We start from the raw sequence: 23,902 nt of genomic DNA, 5'->3' as shown, positions 1-23,902 counted from the left end.
TACCTGAACTGGCGCCTCAACCCTGCGCACCTCACAGACTCTGCCTTTATGGCGGAATTAGGAGACGACATAACGGACTTCTTTAACCGCAATACTGACTCAGTCTCCAAATTCACTACGGTATGGGAGGCTTTCAAAGTTACTGTGAGGGGGTGGTGCATAGCGAAGGGCGGGGGGGTCCTCAAGTACCTGCGCGGTGAAGTGCGCAAACGGGAGGCTGAGTTGCTGCTTCTAGAGCACGAGATGGCGCGGAACACGCAGGATCGGGGGGTCGCAGCTCGTCTCAGAGAGAAACTGAATGAATACACGGACGCTGCTGCTAAAGAATGCAAGTTCCTAGGGAAGCCTTATGTTGCGCGGTTATATGGCGAGGGCGACAGACCCGGTAGAGCATTGGCCTGTGCGGTCCGGCCCCCTAGGTTCCGTAACTACGTGTCCTCCTTACTGGATGGACGCGGGGTTCCGCAGAGGGACCTTGCGGCCCAGCTCCAAGTCCTTACTGATCATTACAAGGGCTTGTATGTACACCTCCCACAGGACGACACCGATTGCATTGCATGAATACCTCGATGACACCGCAATAGCCTGGCTGGGACCATCCCAGCAGAAATTCCTGCATCATGAACTAGAACTGGATGAGATAAAAGACGCGATAATGTCCATGAAGTCTGGTAAGGCGCCGGGCTCGGACGGATTGCCGATAGACTTTTACAAGGCCTTCATCCATATCCTTGCCCCTATACTGAAGCAGGTGTATTACTCCGCCCTTGAGGAAGGTATCTTGCCGGGGACGATGCGCGAGGCACTCATCACATCTTTGCTGAAGCCGGGTAAATCCCCGGAGCACTGTGACTTGTACAGGCCCCTCTCTTTGTTGAACACGGATAGTAAGATACTGGCGAAGGTGTTAGCCACGCGACTTAATCTTCTGATGGAGCGTCTGGTCCTTCCCGACCAGGCTGGGTTCGTCCCGAATCGGGCAACTTCCCACAATCTGCGCACTCTGCAGGCGGTGATACAGGACATCGACCCCGGGTGCGAGGCCGCGGCGGTTTTCCTGGACGCCACTAAGGCGTTTGACTCCCTTGAGTGGGACTACCTTCTGGCCCTGTTGGAACGGATGGGAGTACCCTTTAACTTCCTGGACTGGATCCGGTTGTTGTACCACCAACCCCAGGCTGCGGTCCTGCTCAATGGGTCCCGCTCTGCTCCCTTCATTATCCACAGAGGCACCCGTCAGGGGTGTCCTCTCTCTCCGGTTCTGTTTGCTATCGCTATAGAGCCGCTGGCGGCCAAGCTCCTGCAGCATCACAAGCACCGATCTCTTATTTATCCGGAGCGCCAATTACTCATTGCATTATACGCGGATGATATGACGTTGTACGTCCATAAACCGCAAGAGAATCTTAACCCCCTATTGCGCGAGGTTACTAAATTCGGCGCTATAGCGGGCATACAAATAAACTGGGCGAAATCTGCTCTGTTCCCCTTGACCGACAACACTGCGCAGTTCCCTTTGGATTACCCTTTGGTGTGGGAGGCGGACGAGATAACATACCTGGGGGTTAGGGTGACCAGGAACCGGGATGCCCTTATTAGAGCTAACTACGGGACTGTCATAGACAAACTCTCTGATAAGATCACACAATGGATCCATCTCCCGCTGTCCATGGCGGGACGCATCTCTCTGATTAAGATGGTGGTACTTCCCAAATTGCTATATCTCTTTATCAATATACCATATAGCCCGGGGGCATACTTCTTCCGGACCCTCAATTCCCAGTTGTCCCGTCTAATCTGGGGCGGGAAGCAGGCCAGGATTGGACTGCGTACACTTATGTTGCCCTCTCATCAGGGTGGGTTTGATGTTCCAAATTTTCGGAGATACTATGATTGCGCCCAGGGCCACTTTGCAGTTTACTGGTTCCATCCCCCCCCTTTATGGCTCACCTGGCAGTGGAGGATGGGTTTATGAGACCTGAACAACCATTCGGGTATCTATTCACAGAGGCTCGAATGGGGACTCGTGACCCCACAACGGTGGATTGCACTGTTCAGGCCTGGAAACGCATGGCAGATTATATGGAGGTTACATTCCTGTATTCTCCTCGTATGGTCCTGGCGCACGACCCCAGACTAAGTGTGGCCCGCGAGGAGCTTGGGCGCAGGATGCTCGCGCGGCTAGCAATTCACACTTGGGGCGATCTATACCACCAGTTGAGCTTTCGCTCTGCGGCTCACTTCTTTGGGGACACTGCCCCTTCTGTAATGGACACCTTTCTTTACACTCGACTTCGGCAAAATGTCAGGGCTGTCACGCCTAACTTCCCTGATGAGCCGGAAACCATTGCACCCTTACATGCTCTGCTCCAGGCGACCGCCCCGGCACATGTGGTCTCGATGTTATATAAACATGCGCAGGTGGCTCCTTCTCCCCCCCCTCTTAAAGCACGGGCTGAGTGGGACAGTGATCTGGGCGCCCCAATGTTGGATGACCAGTGGGAGGAAAGTTGTTCTCATACTACTGCAGTGACGGGTAATGCCCGCCTCCGCTTGGTTCACTTTAAATTCTTACATCGCCTTTACTTCACCCCTGCCAAATTGTTCCGCTTCGGACTCCGGGACAATGATCGCTGTCTGCGCTGCCGAGGGCCGGGCGCAGATTTCATGCACCTGGCATGGTCATGCCGGGTGGTGGCTGCGTACTGGACTGCTGTGTTCGCGGCCCTTTCCGTGATGGTCGGGGTGGATATAGCGCCCTGCCCTATGATTGCCCTTCTGAGCCGCTCCTGCCCCGCGTTAAAGGCGCATCGGAAATTTTTCGCGCTGGGACTTCTGCTGGCTAAGCGCCATGTGGCGTGCAGATGGGGACGAGGGCGAGCGCCCAAGTTCAAGATCTGGCTGGCCGAGATGTCAACCTGGCAGGAACACCTTCACAGCTATGCTGACCTCTTGCCTCACAAATCCCGTCCTAAAGACTTATGGGGACCCCTCATTGCATATCTCTTGCGACCTCAGAGCTCGGTCGAAGTGGGGGGGCACTGCATGGGGACCCGGTGGGAGACGGCCCGCCTGCTGCGCGCTGCCCTGCGCATGCCCCCGCTGCTGCCCAAGGCTGATGCGTCTCTGCACCTTACTTGCTCCTTCCCTTCCAGCGCATGCCACACATAACGGTTCCAGACGCGCCCTGATTGGTTGCACGCTTTCTGGGTTACTTGCACACCGCACGCCGGACACTCGGTAGGGGTGGGTGGTGCTTTCTGCGATTCCACTGGATCCTGGGTAGGGAGGCCCTAGCTCTCTGATGGCTCATACAACAGGACATCCTAGCAAGTAGCACCAAGTTTTGCTCCCTGATTAGTTCACACTAAACCCTCCCAGTACAGCGGATCGGCTGGCCGGGGCAGGGCTGCGCCGCACTGTGCTATGGATTCACACTGCGAGATGCGCCGTGCTGCAGCTCTGCGCTGAACTGTCCTTTATGCCACATACTGTGTATGGTGGACACATCCTGGGAGGGTACCGATGTTTGTTGTGTTTCAAGTTGGTTAATGGAAACCTCAACTACTTCCTGTTGACTTTACCTTGATATGCAACTACGCCTCATTGTACATGTAGACAACTTGTGATCCTATCCCGCTGCCGGCCCTTAAGGGTTGTAGGTGTTTGAGCTGTGTTACATAGTCGGTACTAGTCAGATAATGTTTATTGCTTATGATATTGAACTGTCGCTACCGGCCTGTTTTTCTCAGGATGTAGGTAATAAGCTGTGTAATATTTGATTGTGATCAATAAAGGTTTTCCCAAAAAAAAAAATTGTCGTAGAGGTATTTGATCTTGAGGTGGAAATATGTTCCAAGCTTGTCACAGAGGTCTTGGGATGGGGTGATGTCTGTTGCTTCGCTGCGTGGGTTGGTGAATTCTTGAATAACATTGAAATGCAGTCCGTCATGGCCTCCTTGTAGGTGGTGTGGTTTTCGGTTGTCTTGGTGTTTCTCCAGTTCTTCTCCAGGCATTAGCAGGTGCGTCTGGCTTCTTGGAGAGCAGTGGTGAACCAGGCGACTTTCCTGGGGCGTTGTCTGTCGGTGTTGTGTAGCACAAGCTAGTCTGCGCAGTTGGAGATCCAGGTGTGGAGTTCTCTGGCTGCGTCATCGGGCGAGAGAGAGTCGAGTAGGTTCCAGATTTCCATGGCGTGTTTGTGTATGGAGCGTACGTTGAGAAGGATGTATTTTAGGGTGTCGCCGATGCTGGCGTCAGCGGTGTTGGAGGCTGGGGTGGTGGTGAGGGCTGGTTGGCAGTGGAGGCAGGATAAATGTCTCTGGGTCTGTCGGCCCCCCTGCATTCGGTCCACCTGATGGCACTTCACTGACAACTGCAGCCAGCTGACTAGGGCCTCCCCTTGCGTTCAAGCAGCCCGACGGTACCTCAGTTGCCCCCCCCAACCGCCCCCTTGGAAGGACCACTCCCACCCAGGACTGAGGGCCTCAACGTCTCCTCTAATGGAGCATGGGGGGCACCTGACCTCCACTCCTGCCCTGCTCTGGCTATGGTGGGAATGCAGCTCTGGGGGCTACCCCAGCCCGCCTAGGTCTCTCTTCAGTTAAATCCTGCCCCTCCACCCGACTTCTCAACTCAGCCCTGGACTGACCCATATCATTCATTCTACGCATCATTGCCTCCATCAATTCTTTCATGCGCTTCTCCCCTTTCTGCATCTTTGGTGCCGTGGGTATTCACAACACAGACCAAAAACACACCACACTGCTGGGGCTCGGCCGCAGCACAGGTGGCGGGTTGGACCGGGAATCTGAGGCCCTTTAATGCTGCAATGGCTGCTGGTGCCTGGCTGCTGCACAGGAGATGGTGGGCCGGGGATCAGAGGCCCTTTAGTGCTGCAATGGCTGCTGGGGCCAGTGGGGGGAGGGGGGTTAGCACAGTAGGGAGATGGACCGGGGATCTGAGGCCCTTTAATGCTGCAATGGCTGCTGGTGCCTGGCTGCTGCACAGGAGATGGTGGGCCGGGGATCAGAGGCCCTTTAGTGCTACAATGGCTGCTGGGGCCAGTGGAGGGAGGGGGGTCAGCACAGGAGGGAGATGGACCGTGGATCTGAGGCCCTTTAGTGCTGCAATGGTTGCTGCAGCCCGGCCTCAGTACAGGAGGTGGGTGGGGCCCTTTAGTGCTTTTCATGTCCCTCAAGGCCGCTTTGCATTCTCCTGATGTTGTAAGTTCTTCGAATGTTGTAAATATGTATTCTATGCCTGTACTAACCTAATCGTATTTTTTTTTTTGTGTGTGTGTGGGATTGCCACCTCTTACTTTGGTTTAATTTTTCAACTATCCGGTTTGTATTTTTAACATGTAAGTTTGTAAATCGCCTCTTGTAACGTACCCGGTTCTATTGTAAAGCGCTCTGACAACTTTGGGTAACGTCTGCACTATATAAAAATGCATTAAATAAAATAAATCTGAGGCCCTTTAGAGCTCCTATGGCTCCTGCAGCCTGGGGGAGGGGGCGCGTTGGGAGGGGGGGGGGGGGTCAGCTGCCTTTTGAAGTTCATTCTTTTTTCGGTCCCCCTGCTTTTAATGCACTGAACACTAATGAACTTTAAACACGGTTTGCATCCCTGTCTCTTTTTAAACTTCAGGGTCGTTGTTATGTTGATTGCTCAGTGCATTTCAATCATGCTTGCCTCCTTCCACCGCGCGCCCCTCCCTCCTGCGCGCGGCAGCCACCAGCTGGAATGTTGACAGCTGGACGTTCTAAGGTGACAGTTGAGACAGTTGGAAGTATCGTCACATGTTAGGTTTTGCACTTAGCCTCCGGTTGAGTGTGTCGTCCTGTAGAGTAATAAACCTACTTACTGGTAAACCTTCTGACGTCTCATCTTTACAATTTGGCGACGAGTTATGGTTGGACGACGCACGGATGAACCCACATGAGTATGAGCATGAAATAATTGAGGGAAGAATACAAATATAAAAGGAAGATACTTTACTAGAAGGGAAAAGAACTGAAGAGTGTGCGGCGGATAATGTGTGTACATTAGCGGCACGAACAAGGGAAAAGAATAGTTGACGGAGGACTAAGATATATTTGAAAACTGTGAAAGGAAATTACGAAACGTGAGTAAGGACTTTGAGATTGACATACATGGTTACGCTGTGAATGCTGGAAAGTGAGAAGTAAACACCGTAACCAGAATTGCTAAGCGGGAAAAACAAAAGGAAAGAAACTTATTAAACGTGCGACGGAAAATGGAACTATCGAATTTGAAAAGGCATGGAATTTGCTTAAAGCGGGAAATGAAACAGATGACCTAGTGAGGAAAAAAAAAGGAAAACGATTGTGTGAGGAGCAACGAGGAGAAGTAAGAAGTGCTTTTAGACTCACCCAAAGTTGTGCAGCCTTCAGGCTTCCTCAGGGGACCCAACTTCGAAATAGGAAGACGGCCGGTGAAATTCACCTCAGAACAGGGGCGTTCAAGTTAGAACGTCGTGACGTGAAGATAACAATTGGAACACCGGAAGTTGAGTATGTGGTCTAGTTTTTGCAAGTAGTCACGTAAAGGAAGTTTGCGTGCCACCATTTTTGAGGAAGTAGATTGTAAAACAAAGCGTAATTCACATACTGTTACGGAGGTGCTGGGAAAAACAACAGAAATTGGACGAAGTACGAGTAACAAGTACATATTAAGGAAAACGAATATTCAACGGATGAGTGGAAGAACAACAGGTGAGAGTAAAAGTGACATAAGGAGAAAATTCTCATAAAACATTGCATTTGTTGTGGGATAGAACGTATTTTAAAGGAGAATTTAAAATTTTGGAAATAAACGTATACACATAAAAGAAGAAATAAAGGAATATAAAACGTTGAAGTATGGCTTCAGGCAACATAAGGGTACAGGTGTACCAAGTGTGAAATGGGAAAATTGGAAAGAATATTTTTGCAATTACATTTCCACATTTGACAAAGAGGATGAACCACTCAAACAGGAGGAAAAGAAAAAAAAATTGTTACATTGTTTGGGTGCAGGAGGTTTGACAGTGTATAACAATATTACAAAGAAAGTAAGAGCTGGAGGTGAGAGAAAAGTTTACGATGAGGCAATGGAGGACTTAGATGGATACTATAAACCAACAGTATGTGTAGCGGTACACAGATTTAAATTCTATAGAAGGAAACAAGGAAAAGAAGAAAGTATTGATGATTATGTGTCGGCGCTAAAGAATTTGGCACTTTCATGCAAGTTTGAAAATATGCATGATGATTTAATTAGAGATCAAATTGTGATGTGTGCCGCAAATTCGAACATACAGGATGCATTATGGGCTAAAGGAGAAAAACCCCTTCAACAAGTTATAGAAATTGTAAAAAAAGACGGAGTTGACAGGTAGATGTGCAAAGGAGGTAATCAACAAAGGGAAAAATAAATCTGAGGAAACAAATGTAGTGGCAAAGATAAGTGGGAGCAAGACATATTCGAAGAACAAAGTGAAGGATACACCTAAATTCAAAGGAAATGCAGGTCCATATGAACAGTTGAGGTGTTACCGATGTGGTAGCGGAAAACATTTGGCAAATGATTGGAAATGTCCAGCAAGGAACAATAAATGTACCCAGTGTGGAATCATTGGCCATTTCCAGAGAGCATGCAAAAGAAAAGTAAAAGAGAAAGTGAAATTCGTAGAAGACGAAGAAGAGGGAGAGTTCGAGCAAGAATCCTCGGACGAATCAGAGTACAACTTATGTATGCTAAATATAAATGAGGAGACTGCTAAGGAGGATGAGGAGAAGTGCAGAAAGAAGAAACCCACGTGCTTGGTGGAAATTGGAGGCGTGAGTATTAATATTGTAGCTGACTCCGGTTCACCATGCACAATAGTTAACCGTGATGTTTGGAAAGAGAAATTCAGAGGCAAGGTGGGAAGACAATTAGAGAAACCGGATATCACACTCAAGACATTCACGGGCGAACCAATTGAACTTATGGGGTTCAAGGAACTAAAATTCACATTCAAGGAAAGGGAAACTAGCAGCAAATTGTATGTAGCTGTCACTGGCCCATCGGTACTTGGTTGGAAGGACCAAGGCAAACTCGGGATAACTCTCAGCCCTAACAGTGTTGAACCTGTCCTGGTGACACAACAGGAGGACTGTGATTTGGTTAACAAGTTTCCAAAAGTTTTTAATGGAAAAATAGGTAAACTTAAAGGGTTCCAACATGTAATCAAGCTCAAGGAGGGTGCAGTACCTTGTTTACATAAGGTGAGACAAATTCCGTTATCTCTAAGGGAGGAAGTGAAATCCGAAATAAATAAGCTACTTGATGCAGAAATAATTGAAACAACAGAATCGTCAGAGTGGGTCGCACCTCTGGTGGTCGCAAGAAGGGCCAACGGAAAGTTGTGATTATGCATAGATTTGCGCAACCTCAATAAAAACATTCTAATCGACCAATTCCCTTTGCCAAGAATAAATGAGATGTTGTCTCTTACTAAAGATATGACTGTATTTTCAACAATAGACTTAGCTGCTGCTTACCACCGGGTACCACTACATCCCGAGAGCAGACACCTTACCACCTTTGTTACACCTTTTGGGTGCTTCAGGTTTAAAAGGGTACCTTTCGGACTAGCATCTGCAGCAGCACTGTTCCAAAGACTTATGCATGAGATATTCAAGGGGATAAAGAACTTACTCATCTTCCAAGATGACATTCTCATAATGGGAAAAGACCAAACGGAGCATGACAAACGGCAGGTACAGGTACTGAAAACTTTGGAGAAAGGTGGGTTGATGGCAGAATACAAAAAATGCAGGTTCAGCAATGATTCCGTCACTTACCTAGGACATGAAATCACTAAGGATGGGGTAAAACCCAAGAAGGAGTTGATTAAGGCCATCAAGGACGCTCCAGTGCCACAGAATAAGGAAGAACTCGGAGCGTTTTTAGGTCTGGTGGAATACTATTCAAAGTTTGTAAAAAACTTTTCAATGAAAACTTACTGTATTAGAACCCTTCTAAAGAATAAGAACAAATTCGAGTGGTCACAAGACTGTGAAGACAGTTTCAAAAACCTAAAAAAAAGAGATCTGTGACGCACCACCCCTTAAAGGATTTGACAACGATCTAACATGTGTAGTCACCACCGATGCAAGTGGAAAGGGTATTGGGGCGGTCCTTACCCAAGTGGAGTGCGATGGAAAGGAAGTCACTATCGCTTTTGCCTCCCGATCTTTGACGCAAACGGAAGAAAAGTACTCCGTCATAGAGCGTGAGGCACTAGCATGTGCGTGGGGACTGGAACATTACAGACAGTACATATGGGGAAAAGAATCATTTTACGTAGTGACCACAAGCCATTGACAAAAGTACTCACTGTGAAGGGATTATTCAATGCGTCACCTAGGTTGGCAAGATTGTCTATAAAACTATTGGATTACAACTACGAAGTACAATACTTGCCGGGAACTAAGAACGTCGTTGCAGATTTTCTTAGTAGGTTACCCTTGCAGAATGTGGAAAAAACAGTGAAGGAGGAAGAACTATGTGTCGCAAGCGTAAATGAAGAGTTTCCGAGTATAACTATGGAAGTATGGAAGGAAGAATATGGAAAAGATGAAACCTTAGGCGAGGTTAGAAGACTCATCGTAGTAGGATGGCCCAAGAAGGGGGTCATGAGAAAGGAATTGCGAGCCTTCTGGGAATTAAGGAATGAGCTATCCGTGGAAAATGATTTGATTTTAAGACAGTGTAAAGTGATACCCCCTACTACTTTAAGAGAGAGACTTATTGACATATGCCACGAGGGTCATCTAGGCATAAATAAAACAAAACAAAGAATAAAGAGCTGGTATTGGTGGCCTGGGTGCGACATTCAAATTGAGAGAGCGGTGAGAAACTGTATACCATGTGAGAATTCAGATAAAACCCAAACTACCCTAAGACCTCCACTCCAACCGTTAGAGTGTCCTAACATGGCGTGGGAGAGAGTTGGAATTGATATTATGGGTCCGGTAAGATGGCAAGAGGAACAGATGTATGTAATGGTCTTAGTTGATCATTTCTCTAAATGGCCGGAAATTAAGGTTTGTAGGAAGGTGGATGCTTCTGACATTGTCACATTTATGGACAGAATATTTAATAGAGAGGGCATACCAAAAACTATTGTCAGTGATAACGGAAGTCAGTTCACATCTGACATTTTCAAAAAGTTTATGGACAGGAAAGGCATTAAACACAAGACTACGAGCATCTACCACCCAGCTGGCAATGGAGCCGTAGAGAGGTTTAATAGGGTGAAAAAAGGCATCATCCAGTTGGCAAACAACAATAGAAAGTGCTGGAGAAAAGAATTGGACAAAATGGTATGGGGTTACAGGATAACTCCAGGAGAAAAAACCATGGTAAGCCCGTTTGAGATTATGAGAGGAAGAACTCCCATATCTAAGGATAATATCGAGTGGCTCAAAAGCGCAAGGAAATCAGAATGGTCAGTAGAAAAAGGGAGAAAGAGGATACAAGAGGCGAAAGACCAGAGTAAAGGAAAATTTGACAGCAAATATAACTGCAAGGACATCAACCTGGAAGAAGGTGATAAGGTGAGAGTAAGAAGAAGTGGTAATGTTGTTAAAGGACAAAGCAGGTACACGAATCCGTTAATAGTGGAAAAAGTGTTTTGCAATTCAGCACTTCTCAGTGATGGGAAAGTATGGCATGCCTCCGCATTGTCTGTTTGTAAAAGAAAGGAGAGTGAACAAAGAGACACATCGGGACATGAACAAAAGAGAACGGATGAGGACAGTATGGGGCATGACAAGCTGGGTGGGATACAACTAGATTCATTGGATTCGGACGAAGATGGAGATCACATGTTACAACAACATGAGAGACAAAACTGTGGAGACAGTCAGAGAAGTGAGGTTATCGAAACCATAGGAGTTAACAGAGAACTGAGTACAAGCGAATCTGAGGCATCCATTGGACATGGTAGTGATACCGAGATGGAGGGGGAACTGGAGGTTGTTGAGCCTGGTGGAGAAAAGTGTGTTCCAATGACCAGTACCACTAGAGGTTCCTTGGGGTCAAATGACAGGCAGGACCCTAATCAAAAACCGGGGTGGGAGAAGAACAATTTGGAAGAGGAGGTCACGACAAGTAGATGTGGGCGCAGCGTGGTTAAACCCAGCAAATATAAGGATTTTATTTGTGAATAGTCATAATTGTTCCACATCTGTTATTGATGTTTTCCTTCTTACTTAGCTCTTCTCTTCCCAAGAGAAGGAGATGTGTTATGTTGATTGCTCAGTGCCTTTGCATCATGCTTGCCTCCTTACACCGCGCCCCCTCCCTCCTGCGCGCGGCAGCCACCAGCTGGAATGTTGACAGCTGGACGTTCTAAGGTGACAGTTGAGACAGTTGGAAGTATCGTCACATGTTAGGTATTGCACTTAGCCTCCGGTTGAGTGTGTCGTCCTGTAGAGTAATAAACCTACTTACTGGTAAACCTTCTGACGTCTCATCTTTACAGTCATTTGCCCCCCCCCCCCCCCCCCCCCGGAAATCTGGGGATCGGATAAGTCCCCCGCCTTCCCCCACGGCTCCTGCGCTCACGGTGACCGGTGACCCCTCGCCTGCCTATTCCCACAGGTGTGACGCCGCCCAATCGGTGGTTTCCCCGTGTGAAGCGCTCGTGCTTGTGAATGGGATCGGTTAAAGGCAGCTGGAGAGGGGCGTGTTCGAGGAGTGCAAAACCGGTCCCGATTGGTTATTCAGGACCCTGCCCACTCCACACCACGCGATGCTGTTAGTACACACGCCCAGCTGTTGCATCAGGCCATTGATAGTTCAGAGACAGTTGTGAACAGACGCACGAGCTCTAGGCAGCGCGTGCAGCGCAGCACCATGGGCCCCGCGCGCACAGAGCCCCCCCTCTGCATTCTCCTGCTGCTTGACTCCGCGGTCGCAGGTAACACTGCTTTGGGGGGGGGGGGGGGGGGGTGATGAAGCACCGTATGCAGCGGGCTTAGTACAGAAGGTGTGATCCCTGATCTGCCCACAGCGCCTCGTCAGTGAAAGTGTTATGACGGAGACAGTTATCCACGTACAGCGCCGACCGCATCATGTGCTCAAGAACGAAGTGTGATCCGTGATCTCTGCCGCCAGCGCCGAGCGCAAGGCGGGCCCAGGAGTGAAGGTGTGGTGTAGTCATCATTGGTAAGCTTATAGCGCCGAGTGGAGTGAAGGTGTGATGTCATCAGTGGCCCGCTTATACCGAGTGCAGTGAAGTGTGACGATGCCATCAGTGGTCCGCTTACATGGGAGTCTAATGATGCAGTCAGTTATCCACATACAGCGCGAATACCGCGCGCGGCGCTGTACAGTGTAAGTATGATGATTGATGTGACAGTTATCCAGTGCTTCATTTGTGAAAGTAAGTGAGGGTCCTCGAAGCGCTGCTTCGAAGCTCGCGGCCGGGGCCATTCATCGACGGGGCGCTATATTGCGTCCATTACCCTGCGCCCCTGCCCCTTCTCTCGCCCATGGCTAGACACAGTCTAGTGTTTCTGCCAGCACTCCCCCGAGGGCTGGCCCACACACCCTCACCCACCTGCCTTGCTTCCTCCCGTTGTACTTGTAGCGCTTCTGCCGTCTTTCTGATCAGTTTTCACTCTCTTGCACTCGGGAAATATGAGATGGGTACAAAGAAGTGTCCCAGACCGACCCCCAGAAAAGAATGCTGGTGCACCCCTATGTGTCACGTGACCGGGGTCTGGCGCAGGTAGTAGGAGCCCTTTAAACTCCAGCAGTGTCATTAGCTGCTGACCCTGACTACTGCCTACACGGACCACGTGACCTGCGGGGGCGGCATTAAAGCCCAGGGGCATCTGGATCTGGATGCCTGCTGAGTGAGTCACCGGTGAGGGGGCGGGGCCCTTAAAGAGTCTCCTGAGGCTTGAGCTGGGAGGTAGTGTTTGTACTTACGCTGTCATTTTTAATTGCTATGTGCGCTTTGCTCGTTTGCACTGTTTGGTACTAATGTTTTTAGTTTATTTTAAAATCACCGCGCTGTGAAAAACGCTTCATTCGCCTACCTCTGTTACTCCTTCAGGGTGCTTGGGCCAGGCTGCGACACCGGATCGGCACCCCAGCTTCATTAGCGGAAGCCGGGGGGGACACCATCTTGGGGGAACTCTGTGCCTCGCACCAGCCTTTTTTCCATGCCAGCATTTAAACAGACGCTAACTCGGGCGCGCAGCGGACGAACGCAGCGGGCGCGCCGATGGCGCGCCAAAGGCGCGCCAAAGGTGCGCCTAAGGCAAGCCCGTCTGCGCCCGTCCGCGCCTGGACGCCGCCAGCCGCCAGTCATGCTGTCGGCTTTACCCCCGGGTTGCTCAGTTATACCAGGGAGTCGCTGATATCCATTGGACATGGCATTCACCCATGCTACCCACATCCTAGCTTACTGATGGAGGGACCCTTTTGTTGTAATAGGTGTAAGTTCAACTCCCACTCCTTACCGCTCCCCTCATCCTCGAACCCTATCAAGACTCCCTTCAAAATTCTCTACCTGAATGGGTGCTCCTTAGTCAAGCACTATAACGAGATATATGATCTCATTGAGAACGAATCCCCGGATGTCTTTTTTATCACCGAAACTTGGCTTAATGCGGACTCAGTTATCGAACCTGGCCTCGCACTCCCCTTGGGATTCAATATTCTAACCATTAATAGAGAAACCAGAGGTGGGGGTCTGGCGGTAATTTTTAAATCTCCCCTTCATTGCACCTTCGTTAGGGAGAACATAGCAGGCTGCGAGGGCGCTCGTTTTACCATCTCACTCAATCCTAACTTCTCTTTCTCGGGCCTCTTGGTCTATCGCCCCCCTGGCCCCTCAGCAGATTTCAAAGTAGCAATTATGGAAGCTGTCCATGCATTGGCTACAAGAACAGCCAACTTCAGCCTTATTGGCGACCTAAATATTCACTTTGACCATTCATCTGACTCGGATATCAGCTCCTTGATTGGTGATCTTGAAGTTTGTCAGTTAAGACAACTGGTACTGGGACCCACACACATGGCTGGACACCTACTTGATCCTGTTTTTTCCAATATTCCCTCCCTCCAGGTTAAACCCCCCAGCCCGGTTTGCTGGTCAGACCATTACCTCATAACCATTTTCCTCCCACAGGTGGGGGCCACGCCCAGAGCCTCGTCCAGGGCCACTCTCAAACGCAGTTGGCACAAACTTAAGCTGTATGATTTGCTGGCCCTTTTGACTTCCTGTCCTCTTACCCTTGATACCGACCCAGAACAAGCCTATAACGCTATCTGTGAGTGGATATATGCGGCATTAGACTCTCTTATTCCTGCTAAATGGTCTAAGGGCCGTGATTCCGTCTCTAATCCCCGGTACACGGATTCCCTTGCCGCTATGCGGACTGTCTGTAAACAGCGCAAACGAGCCTGGAGGAAGAATTACTGTCCCTCAGCGAAGAAACCGTATCAGGATGCCATCAAAAGTTACCACAAAGCTATACAATTAGCTCGAGCCGCCTTCATTACTAATCAGATAGCATCTAGCAACAACCCTACGAAATGCATTTTTAAGATTCTTAGCGACCTGAAAAAGAGGAAAGATCCGCCCACCTCTATCATCACCTCCAGAAAACAATGCGAGGATCTTGCCACCTACTTCGTTAAAAAAGTTGAAACCATATACAAAACTTTTCCCAACTGTCCCAGGGTTTCAGAGTGCCCTTCAATACCTATCACTCATGCTACTCTGGAGGTCATTTCTTCCATCTCACAGGAGGGGTTCCTTGCTCTGAGCACCAAAGTCAAATCGGGATCCCCTCTTGACCCCATGAGACCGGCTCAATTCAGAAACTGCCTATCCGTTCTTCTTACACCCTTACTGTTGACTATTAACTCCTCATTTAGCAAGGCATCGGTTCCCATACCTTGGAAGCAGGCCAAGGTGCTTCCATTGTTAAAGAAACCACTTTTGGACCCCACTAAGCCCGAAAACTTCTGCCCGATTTCTCTCTTGCCTTGGGTTGCTAAAGTGGCGGAGGCACACGTCAATAAAGTTCTCTCTGACTTTTTAAATAACAATATGATCTTAGACCGGTCTCAGAATGGATTTCGCGCTGGCCACAGCACCGAAACAGCACTCTTAGCGGTGAGTGAACATCTGCGTTCCATCCTAGATGAAGGTCAAACAGCTGCACTCGTATTGCTCGACCTGAGTGCCGCGTTTGACACGGTCTCTCATCAGATCCTACTGCGTCGGCTAGAAGAAGTTGGAGTAAAAAATCTTGCCCTTGAATGGTTCCGCTCCTTCCTGTCAGACAGATCATTTCAGGTTTATGCCACCCCTTTCGCTTCCTCCATTCAGCCCATCGAGAAGGGGGTTCCGCAGGGCTCGGCTTTAAGTCCGGCTCTGTTCAACCTTTATGTTCAGCCCCTGGCAGCAGTCGCTCGCGACCAGGGTCTCTCCATGGTCTCATACGCAGATGACACCCAGTTGATGGTGGCTCTCTCGGATGACTATGCTAACGACGCCACCCAGTTCCGGACAGGCCTCGAGGCGGTTGTGGGCTGGTTAACGGAGAACTGTCTCCAGCTCAACGCCAGTAAATCCGAGGTGCTACTGGTGGGTAAGGACAAGGGGCTTTGGAACACTCAGTGGTGGCCCCCCTCCCTGGGTCCTGCCCCCTCCCCGAAGCTGGTGGTAAAGAACCTCGGGCTTCTGTTCGATTCTACCCTGGGTTTTCAAGAGCACACCAAAAAAATCGCTGGCACTTGCTTCGGTCTGTTACGTGGCTTAAGGCCCATTCTCCGGTTCTTCGACTCGACCACACGCCAACTCATAGTCCAGGCTACTATCCTTTCCAGACTTGATTATGCGAACTCCTTGCTGCTGGGCGCCAATAAGGCGGAATTAAACCGTCTACAGCGCGTCCAGAATACAGCGGCACGTGCCATACTTGGACTATCCAGATCATGCTCTGGAGCTGTTCGCCGCCTCCATTGGCTCCCTATTTCAAAAAGGGTCGAATTCAAGACCCTTTGCCTCACCTTTAAAATTTTAAAGCTCTCTACACCTGAGATCCTGTCGGGCCTGATCACCCCTTACATCCCTAGCCGCATGTTGCGTTCTTCCGAATTGATCCTGGCTTCTGTCCCCAGAGTCAAGCGATCTAGAGCTGGTGGTAAGTCTTTCCGCCTCAATGCCGCCAAGCTGTGGAATTCCCTCCCTTTGAAGATCCGCAGCTTAGAGTGTCTGATATCCTTCCGTAAGGCTATCAAAACCTTTCTCTTTCCCATGACTTAACCGTCTCTCGCCTGGAAACTGCTGTCAGCGCCAGGACGCCCCTTCGTTGGGGCAGCTGCGCGCTTTATAAATGGTTTTAACATAACATAACTGAGATCGATGGGGGAGGGAGGAGAGTGAGAGGCGGCACTCTAATCACCTCCATCTCCCAACTTGAATCTACCATTTCAGTTTTAAGCTCCAAGATTTCGACTTTTCCATACTCCTCAATTCCTTTGGAAAACACTCACCCTCCCACGAGAGGCACCTTGCCCCCACACCCCATAATAGCCAAGCATAACCTGTCGTCTGCAAACTCACACAGGCACTCGAACGCCACCCTTCTTCCACTTTCACTTCCCAGTAACCCTACTATCTACACCATTCCGACCATCTCCTCTGTCAAAACCACTCATCCACCTAAACCCTCCTGAGCACCCTCGTTTAAGTACAATATCCCCATCACCCCTCATAGCCCAAGTGCCCCCGTCACCAAAACAGTCGCGACAGAGCTGCGCTGCAGATCTGCAATAAAACACAAGCTTGAAATCTCCGATACATCATCCTGCACAATATTGACATGCTCTTCTTCACAGAGACCTGGTTCAACGAGACCTGGTTCAACGATACCTCTCACTCTATGTTTGATCTCCTAGTAACCACAGGCTATTCTATATTTAGAAATGACAGAATTGACAAAGTTGGGGGAGGTGTTGCAGTCATCTTTAGAAACTCCCTTCAACTTAAGGCTTTTCCTAACAGCTCCTTCCACACTTTTGAATGCCTATCTCTTGAGCTTCAATTGCACCACCGCTCACCTCTCAGATTCCATGCTATTTGCCACCCACCTGGTAGCAGCCCTTCGTTTATGGAGGAACTCACGGACTGCCTCAGCGACCAATACTCGCAAAATGACAATCAGATCTTCGTGGGGGACTTCAATGTCCACTGGGGCTCGCCTCAAGACACCTCTGTGAATTTGCTGGCCACCTTCCTCTCTACAAACGATCTTATACAACACTGCACAGAAACAACACATTCTCAATCAATCAATCGAGGCATTTATAGAGCGCGCTACTCACCCGGAGGGTCTCAAGGCGCTGGGGGTGGGGGGGGAGGAGGGGGTGCTGCTACAACTCGAAGAGCCAGGTCTTGAGTAGCTTCCTGATCGTGAGATGATCCTGGGTCAGTCGAAGGTGGGTGGGGGGGGGGGGGGAGTTCCATGTTTTGGCGGCCAGGTAGGAGAAGGATCTTCCTCCAGCGGTGGTTCTGCGGATCCATGGGAGGGTGGCGAGGGCGAGGCTGGCAGATCGGAGCTGGCGGGTGGGTGTGTAGAACGTGAGACGGTCGTTGAGGTAGGTGGGGCCTGTGTCATGGAGGGCCTTGTGTGCGTGGGTGAGGAGTCTGAACGTGATTCTCTTGCTGACCGGGAGCCAGTGCAGGTCTCTCAGGTGGGCAGAGATGTGGCTGTGACGGGGGATGTCCAGGATGAGGCGTGCTGAGGCGTTCTGTATGCGTTTCAGTTTCTTCTGTAGTTTGGCTGTGGATCCCGTGTAGAGGGCGTTTCCATAGTCCAGACGGCTGGTGACGAGGGCCTGGGTGACCGTCTTCCTGGTTTCGGTGGGGATTTATCGGAAGATCTTACGGAGCATGTGCAGGGTGTTGAAATAGGAGGACGTGACTGCGTTGACTTGCTTGGTCATCGTGAGGGAGGAGTCCAGGATGAAGCCCAGGTTGCGTGCGTGGTCAGTAGGCTTGGGAGCGGTGCCCAGTGCCGGGGGCCACCAGGAGTCGTCCCATGCGGATGGGGTAGATCCGAGGATGAGGACTTCCGTCTTGTCCGAGTTCAGTTTCAGACGGCTACGTTTCATCCATTCCACGACTTCTTTCATTCCTTCTTGGAGGTTGGCTCTGGTGGTGGCGGGGTCGTTGGTGAGGGAGAGATCAGCTGGGTGTCGTCAGCGTAGGAAAGGATGTTAAGGTTGTGTTGGCGTGCGATGGCTGCGAGGGGGCTCATGTAGAAGTTGAAGAGGGTGGGGCTGAGTGATGATCCTTGCGGGACGCCACAGATGATCTTGGTGGACGATGATTGGAAGGGGGAGAGGCGGACTCTCTGTGTTCTGTCTGAGAGGAAGGAGGTGATCCAGTCTAGAGCTCCCTCTCTGATTCTGGCATTGTGGAGGCGAGTGGTTAGGGTGCGGTGGCAGACTGTGTCGAATGCAGCCGAGAGGTCGGGGAGGATGAGGGCGGCAGTTTCCCCTTTGTCGAGCAAGGCCCTGATGTCATCGGTGGCTGCGATGAGGGCGGTTTCGGTGCTGTGGTTCGCTTGGAAGCCAGATTGTGATGGGTCGAGGGAGCCGTTGGTTTCGAGGAATGCAGTCAGTTGCTTGTTGACGGTCTTCTCGATGACTTTCGCGGGGAAGGGGAGGAGTGAGATGGGGCGAAAGTTTTTGAGGTCGGTGGGGTCTGCGGTGGGTTTCTTGAGGAGGGTGCTGATTTCTGCGTGTTTCCAGCTCTCCGGGAAGGTGGCGGATGCGAAGGAGTTGTTGATGATGTTCCGCAGTTGGGGGGCGATGATGGTGTCGGCTTTGTTGAAGATGTGGTGTGGACAGCGGTCGGATGGGGATCCGGAGTGGATGGCGTTCATCATGTGGGTGGTGTCTTCTGTGCTCACGGGGTTCCAGGCGCGGAGGGTGGTGGTGGCGGGTGTGTGTTCGGTGGTGGGGTGCGTGGTCTGGGGGCCGAAGCTGTTGTGTATGTCGGCGAGCTTGTTGTGGAAGAACAGGGCCAGTGAGTCGCAGAGGTCTTGTGAGGGCGTGATGTCGTTGTTGCTGGCGCTGGGGTTGGAGAGCTCCCTGACGATGCTGAAGAGTTCCTTGCTGTTGTGGGTGTTGTTGTCCAGTCTTTCTCTGAACGCTGTCTTTTTGGTGGTGCGGATCAGTTGGTGGTGTTTTCGGATGGCGTTTTTGAGGGCTGTCATGTTCTCTGTTGACTGGTCGTGGCGCCATGCTTTTTCGAGGGTCCGGCAGGATTTCTTGGAGTTTTTGAGGTCTTCGGTGAACCACGGGGCTTTCTTGCTGCCGGTTCTGGTGAGGGGGTTCTTCAGTGGGGCCAGGGTGTCGGCACAGTCGGTGAGCCATCGTGTGAGGTTGCGGGCTGCTTCGTTGGGGTCCGTGGTGTGGGTGGGAGGGTTCTGGAGTTGAAATGGAAGCAGCTGTGGTCTGTCCAGTGTAGTCCGGTGGAGTGGCTGAAGGATACGTGGTTGCTTGAGGAGAAGACAGCGTCAAGCGTGTGTCCGGCGTAGTGGGTGGGGGTGTTAACCAGTTGCTTGAGTCCGAGGTTGGCGAGGTTGTCCAGTAGGGCAGTGGTGTTGCTGTCATTGTTGTTTTCCAGGTTGAAGTTGACGTCTCCTAGGAGGATGTAGTCTGGAGAGGCGAGGGCAGCCGGGCTGATGAAGTCTGCTATGGCTTCGCTGAAGTGAGTGTGCGGTCCTGGGGGTCTGTAGATGAGGGTGCCTCTGAGGGTGGTCGTGGGGTCGGTGTGTATCTGGAAGTGGAGGTGCTCGGCGGTGGTGAGGGTGTCGTCGGAGTTGGTCGTGACGCGGATGGTGTTTTTATGGACGATGGCGATGCCTCCTCCTGTTTGGTTGCTGCGGTCCTGTCGGGTGATCTTGTAGCCGGGATGGCTATGGCGATGTCGGGAGCTGAGGAGGCGTTCATCCAGGTCTCTGTGAGGTAGGCCACGTCCGGTGCTATCATTTCCAGGAGGTTCCAGAGTTCGACGGCGTGCCTGTGGATGGAGCGGGTGTTGAGCAGGATGCACTTGGTGTTTGGTGTTGGGGCCTGGTCTGGTAGGTGCGGTGCTGGTCCGGAGGCAGGTGAACTTGCAGGCCAGGCAGGTGAAGGGTCCGTGGGTGCGTTTCGGGCTGGCAGGGTGGCAGGCGTTGTTGCGGCCGGTGTTGAGTGCGAGGAAGGTGGCGGTGTCGTAGGTCAGACGGGTGGGATGGCAACGTTGACGGCCAGGGGTCCTGGCGCTGGGCGCGGTCCAGGCGCGGACAGGTGCAGACGGGCTTGCATGTGGCACGCCTTCAGCGCGCCAGCGGCGCGCCCGCTGCGTGCGGCCGCGCAGCGGTCGCCATAAGAGGGAGGGAGAGGAGGAGGGGTCAGCTGGGAGGCGGGAGGGAAGAGCCAATAGGAGCAGGGGGAGGGCGGGGCCGCACGGGAGGCGGCGGCGGGAAGACGGAGGGAACGGGAAGGGAAACAATCCAAGTACAAACACTGCCAATACACGGGATACAAAAAATAAGAGGAGGGGCGGGCAGGCACTCACCACGCAGGGTACAGAAAATAAGAGGAGGGGCGGGCAGGCACTCACCACGCGGGGTACAGAAAGTAAGAGGAGGGGGCGGGCAGGCACTCACCATGGGGGGTACAGTGAATGGAGAGAGGGGGGGCGGGCAGGCGCACAGGACTAAGCAGGCCAGGCGGCGATTGATCAGAGCGCCGATCTGGGGAAGGAGCAGGCGTCAAGACGGGCAGGCAGGCGGAGCTGCAGCAGTGGAGAAGTGACCTACCCGAGGGTCAAGGGTCACTGACTCCGCCGCGCAGCGGTCGCCATAAGAGGGAGGGTGGGGAGGCGGGGTCAGCAGGGAGGCGGGAGGGAAGAGCCAATAGGAGCAGGGGGAGGGCAGGGCCACACGGGAGGCGGCGGCGGGAAGACGGAGGGAACGGGAAGGGAATCAATCCAAGTACAAACACTGCCAATACACGGGGTACAAAAAATAAGAGGAGGGGGCGGGCAGGCACTCACCACTCTCAATCCTGGACCTTGTTAGTTCTAAAGTAGGCCTGCTGACTATCACTACCCCTATTCATGTAGACTGGTCTGACCACCTCCTCATCCCATTCTCTCTTCACCTATCACACTCTATAACTCTTGGCCAGCCTAAGAGGGCTACTTCCTGGTTCCGTGACACTAAAAATATTGACCTCCGTACCCTCTGTGATTCTGCTTTGCTATCACTCCCAAGGCTAGACCCAGACCTAGATGTAAACGAACTCGCCTCCCAATGCCTCAGTCCTTGCAGTCAAAATCAATAACGTCGCTCCTCCTCAAAGCAAAAACAAAAGGCCCACTCCCTCAGCACCTTGGTTCAACAAATCCCTCTATGAAGAAAGGAAGTACCTAAGAGTCCTTGAGAAACAATGGAGACAAGTGCCCTCACCGATAATTAGGCCACGCTTCTTTCAGCAAGATCCAAGTACCACAAGCACATCTTCCTTGGAAAAGCGTCGCACTTCAAATCCCTCCTCGACTCAGCCAAAAATAGACCCAAAAAACTATTCGACCTCATCAAGAACCCAAACTGCTCTCCCCCAACCTCCAAGTTGGAGGATTCTACTAAGAAAGCAGCGGAATTCGCTATATTCTTTGACGAAAAAATGAGATCACTTGTAGATCAGGTCATTCATCCTACCCCAACAGAGGAGCGCAAATCCTTAACCATTTGGCAGAACTTTGACCCCATCTCTGAAGATGCCCTCCTTAAATGCATCCTCGATACAAAGCCCTCTAACCATTATCTTGACCCCATCCCTAGTGCCATTGCCATTGACTTCTATACCCATTCTCTTTCCTATTGGACCACTCTGGTCAACCTCTCCCTCTGTCAAGGCTCCCTTCCAGTTTCCTTCAAAACTGGGCAGGTCACCCCTCTGCTTAAAAAACCCACCGCTGTTGCAAATGACCTCAACAACTACCGCCCCATTACTAACCTACCTTTTCTTGCGAAAATCACAGAAAAATGTGTAGCGAAACAACTCTCTCGTCATATCAAGGACAATGATCTTCTTGACAATTTCCAGTCCGGCTTCATTCAAAACTGCAGCACTGAATCAGCCCTGCTGCAAGTGATTGATGACGCGCTACGGATACTCGATTTGGGAGAGTCTTGTCTTATAATCCTCCTTGACCTTTCTGCAGCCTTTGACACTGTCAATCACAACACTCTCCTTAACACTCTTCAACAGAGAATGGGCATGGAGGGCACTGTGCTCAAATGGTTTACCTCCTTCCTCTCGGATAGATCCCAAGTGATCAAAATATCGAACTGTCTTTCATCTCCTTTGGCGGTTGGTCAAGGTGTTCCTCAAGGCTCTATACTTGCACCCACATTGTTCAATCTCTATTTAGAACCTTTGGGAAATCTCCTTAGTAAATCCGGGATCCACTATCATCTCTATGCGGACGACACTCAAATCTACCTTAAGGTGGCCTCCACTCACGATCTCTCCTTCCTAAGCTCTACTCTCGATTCCATTCAAAACTGGATGTTAACTCATCAACTGATTCTGAATCCCTCCAAAACTGAATTCCTCCTCCTCTCCTCCTCACTTTCACCTCCCCCAGTTCAATCATGGATGGATCAGATGAATCTACTTAACAATAAACCCATCATTGTCGACAGCGCAAAATCCCTTGGTGTCATACTCGACAAAAAACTCAATCTACTCTCCCATATCGATTCCATTGCAAAGTCTGCTCGATACCAACTGCGCCTTCTGTGGGGGATTCGTTGCTTCTTACCGGAGCACGACCTCAAAACCCTGGTCCAATCGCTGGTTCTCTCCAGATTGGACTATTGCAATTCTCTTCTTACTGGCCTCCCCAAATCCCACCTGTCCCCCCTGAAGTCCGTTCTCCATTCAGCAGCTTGTTTCATATATGGGGCCAAAAGAAGCTACCAGATCACACCCATTTTATCCACCCTCCGTTAGATCTTGCCTCGATGGGAAGCTATCTACAAGACTGCCTGTATCACCCACAAAGCCTTGCATTCCTCCTCCCCTCGCTACCTGGCGAATAAACTGAAACTCTCTGGAGGCTGCAGACCATCACGCAATGCAGAAAATGTATTGCTTGAACCTCCCACTTTCAAGAAGGAAAGATCGATGGCCCAATCCTTTTCAGGCAACGCGGTGAGAATCTGGAACTCACTTCCGCCTCAGCTCCGGACCACCACCTCTTCCCAGGCCTTCAAAACTGACCTCAAAGCTCTCCTCCTTCAAAGACTCTTCCAAATTTAATTCACGCCCTCTATTTTCTGAAGGAAGTCCTTCCATTATAAGAAATTCTTTTCTCCATGCCTATAGAAGTGCCTTCCCAGTGTGTTCTTATGTTTTGAGTGTCTGCCATTTAGTGCAGTATTGTACCTTCGACTTGTACTTTGTACTCTTTTGTAACATGCACACATATCACCTTTCCTTTTGTAACGTATCATTTGCTACCTCTTGTATTTTGTTTGCTTTTGATACATGCACAATTGCCACCACTGCCTCATGTAACGTAACGTTTGTTTTAGTGTTTTGAGTGTCTGCCATTTATTGCAGTTTTTTACCTCTACGTGTACTTTGTATGCTTTTGTAACCTGCACACATGTCACGTTTTCCTTTTGTAACGTATCGTTTGCTCCCTCTTGTATTTTGTTTGCTCTTGATACTTGCACAATTGTCACTATTGCCTCATGTAACGTTTGCTTTTGTAACATGCTCACTTGTAATTTTTCTCCTCATGTATCAT

At 50.6% G+C, this 23,902-nt stretch overlaps 1 protein-coding gene across 4 annotated transcripts in view; it reads left to right on the top strand.

The window, feature by feature from the left end:
- Positions 1–11,850: 11,850 nt before the first annotated feature.
- LOC146863432 (uncharacterized) overlaps positions 11,851–23,902 on the top strand; it is a 68,186-nt gene continuing 56,134 nt past the window's right edge. Inside the window, exon 1 of one of the 4 annotated variants that reach the window (XM_085642858.1) lies at positions 11,851–11,974. In XM_085642858.1, coding sequence (XP_085498984.1) covers positions 11,911–11,974 — 64 coding nt within the window. In that variant the 5' untranslated portion in view covers positions 11,851–11,910. Of the gene's footprint in view, positions 12,223–23,902 lie in introns of all 4 variants that reach the window. The other 3 variants (XM_085642861.1, XM_085642859.1, XM_085642860.1) reach the window with 3 other exon arrangements.

This window comes from Triturus cristatus, chromosome 2_2 (assembly GCF_964204655.1).
Source record: "Triturus cristatus chromosome 2_2, aTriCri1.1, whole genome shotgun sequence".
NCBI lineage: Eukaryota > Metazoa > Chordata > Amphibia > Caudata > Salamandridae > Triturus > Triturus cristatus.
This window is presented reverse-complemented; position numbering and strand designations above follow the sequence as displayed.